Source organism: Solanum dulcamara, chromosome 9 (genome assembly GCF_947179165.1).
Source record: "Solanum dulcamara chromosome 9, daSolDulc1.2, whole genome shotgun sequence".
Lineage (NCBI taxonomy): Eukaryota > Viridiplantae > Streptophyta > Magnoliopsida > Solanales > Solanaceae > Solanum > Solanum dulcamara.
This window is the reverse complement of record NC_077245.1, coordinates 60,632,294-60,635,447: the sequence shown is the minus strand read 5'-3', so window position 1 is coordinate 60,635,447 and position 3,154 is coordinate 60,632,294. Positions and strand designations below refer to the sequence as shown.

The 3,154-nt window shown below is 33.5% G+C and overlaps 1 protein-coding gene across 1 annotated transcript; it reads left to right on the top strand.

Moving 5' to 3' along the window:
• The first annotated feature begins 321 nt into the window (after window positions 1–321).
• On the top strand, window positions 322–1,957 carry LOC129904432 (serine/threonine-protein kinase UCN-like). Its single transcript, XM_055980003.1, has one exon. It carries the CDS (start codon window positions 480–482, stop codon window positions 1,713–1,715), a length of 1,236 nt encoding a protein of 411 aa, XP_055835978.1. The 5' UTR covers window positions 322–479; the 3' UTR covers window positions 1,716–1,957.
• The last annotated feature ends 1,197 nt before the right edge of the window (window positions 1,958–3,154 follow it).

Genomic DNA, 3,154 nt, shown 5'->3' with positions numbered 1-3,154 from the left:
CACACAATTATGCACGACTATAATATATATGCTGTTGGTACTCCCCCCCCCCCCCCCCCCTCCTCAAAGAAATTAAAATGACTTTTTAAATTTTTTTCTGTGTAAAAATTAAAAAATTGCTGTAAAGTCATAAAACTAAAAATAATATTGTAAGAAGCTAAAAAAAATATTTCTCTTGTCACATACTCACATGACTGTGGATGTGTTGCTTAATTAATTAAATACATATATACACAGAGAAAATAAAAAGAAATAAAAAATCCCAACCCAACAAATTACCTTTTCCTTCCACTCCCAGCTATTATCTTTCTTCCCTGAAAACACACACACGAACGCCTGAACCAAAACGCACGTACACTCTTTCTTCTCTATATATAACAAGTAGTAATAATAATCTCTTCTTCTATCTATACATATTAATACACTCTCATTTTCTCTCTCTCTTCCCTTCTCTCCTTTCTCACCTTCCACCAAAACAAATGGATAATCCCCAGTCACCGTTAACTCTAGACAACCTTCGAGTCATCAAAGTACTAGGTAAAGGTGCCATGGGTACCGTCTTTCTTGTCCACGACATGTTCAACGACCCTTCTGCCTTATCCCCTTTCGCTCTCAAAGCTGTCGAAAAATCTATTTTTCCTTCCGATGCCGCCGACCGCCGTGCACGATGGGAAACCACCGTTCTTTCTCGTCTCCGACATCCGTTCCTCCCTACCCTCCTCGGATTCTCCGAAACCTCCGATATTCTTTGTTATGCTATCCCTTATTGTCCTGGTGGTGACCTCAATGTCCTCCGTTACAGCCAAAGCGATCATGTTTTCCCACCTTCTGTTATACGTTTTTACTTGGCTGAAATTGTACTTGCTCTTGAACATCTTCATAGCTTAGGCATTGCTTACCGTGATCTGAAACCTGAGAATATACTTATTCAACAATCTGGTCACGTTACGTTAACAGATTTCGATCTTTCTAGAAGTTTAACTCCAAAGAAGAATCTGGAATTCTATTCAGATCCAGAAAATGATAATCTCCAACCACTACCACAACCACAAGCATTTACACAATCCAAAAAATTCAGAAAATTTGCGAAATTAGTACTTCCGAATAAAAAGTACTCCATATCTACCGCAACCATTACCAGAAATGGATTAAGGAAAGTGAAAAGTGCACGTGTATCGCCCGTGAGCAGAAGGAATCGAAGTTCATTTTACGAACGTTCAAATTCATTTGTTGGTACTGAAGAATACGTAGCACCAGAAATTGTACGTGGGGAAGGTCATGAATTTTCAGTGGATTGGTGGGCACTTGGTATTTTGTGTTATGAAATGTTATATGGAACGACGCCGTTTAAAGGGAAAAATAGGAAGGAAACATTCAGGAAAATATTGATGATGGAACCGGAGTTCATCGGAAAGAAAAATGAATTAACCGATTTGATCGGGAAATTGCTCGAAAAAGATCCCACGCGCCGGCTGGGATATCGGAGAGGCGCGTCGGAGATAAAGGAGCATGAGTTTTTTCATGGGCTGAGATGGGATTTATTAACGGAAGTTGTACGTCCGCCGTTTTTGCCGTTAAGAGATGTAACCGAAGAAGGGAAGAAAGTTGGGATTAGCATAACGGATTATTTCAAGAAATTGAAGGCACCACCGTCACCGTTATGGTCACCATCACATGATGAGTGGAGAAGTAACGTTTCACTGACGGAGTTTTAACGCACATGTAAAGAATATGGGATCAGTAGTGATATAATACCAAAGTACATAGTTATTTTTGTAAATAAATGTTAATCGTTAGTGATTATAGAAACATAATAATTAGACCGAAATGATGTAATATTAGCTGTTTATTGTTAGATTTAAAAAGAGGTGTATATACGCACTTGCGGTGGCGCGTGGGGAATTATTGGATTATATGGGGTTGATGATGAGTTATAAAGATTATAATATTGAGGGCATATTTGGAATTTTTATATTTTGGACAAAATGATCGCTACCTTTTATTCTGAAGAAAGGAATTTTTGCTTTTGTTTTTTCAATTGACTACAATTATTTGGATCTTAATAGTAAAATCCCTTTGATTTTATTTATCGAAGAGGAACATAACTTGGAGGGAAAGAAAAATAATGATTGCATTAATTCAAAATACTTGTGTACAAGAAAGAAGGTATCTTAAGATTATTTGAAGAAAATAGAAGGAAAGAATTAGTAGTTATATAGTATACTTTTTAATTTATCCAAGAACAAGTTTTACATACTTGTGCTTGGAAAAAGTAGGAGAAAGGTATTAGTATTTAGTAGTATTATTGAGTTGAATATTATAATTTCAAGATAAGAATTCAGTTAGAATCAATTTGTTTTACTAGATTCAAATTCAATAATTTATAATTAAAATTAAATAAATTTATTAACATATTTTTAAGGTTGCGGCAAAACTATTACACAAATAAATTCAGTAATTACACTATACATTCGTATCTGATTAAGAAATATTTATCGAAGCACAAATGCTTGAATACTTGTGCGGAATCTCACAATTTTGACGTCCCCGAGGCCCGAAGGGACAATTTCGCAAATCATATATAATATTCCTAATGGTAAAATTTTACTTTTACTTTATTTTTCTCTCCTTTTTTCTTCTTCTTTTCTTTAAGCATTCAATATCAAAATTTTAGATTCAGGTATGATACATACACCCGGTTAAAAAAGAATTTTTTTAATAAAATTTTCCGTTCACAAAGCTTAAAATAATAATAATAATTAGTTTTTCTTTATTCTTTTATATTTTGAATATGAAACTTTTAATTTTTTGATACTCGATATAGTATAATGTCATAATATTATGCTTATTCTAAAGCTATTTTATTTCGTTTTTAAGACTCGATTAATTTGATATTGACAAACATTTTAATATGAAATTTTTAACCGTCGTGAAATTCTAAGTAGATACGATATATAAGTAGTTTTCATAGAGTAATTTAATATATTGATTTTGGTTTTCCAAGCCTACTCGTTTTGCATTTAGTGTAACCTTGAAAAATTACTTAAAATTGGCCCTACTTAATCCAAAATTAATATAGTCAAATTTATCAAGAAGAGGAGTTCGAGATAGAGGTAATAGCAAAATGTATCCTTTTTTTCTTTTCTTTTATCAC

Coding starts and splice junctions, on each gene's coding strand:
- LOC129904432 (XM_055980003.1), top strand. CDS start 480: ATGGATAATCCCCAGTCACCGTTAACTCTAGACAACCTTCGAGTCATC.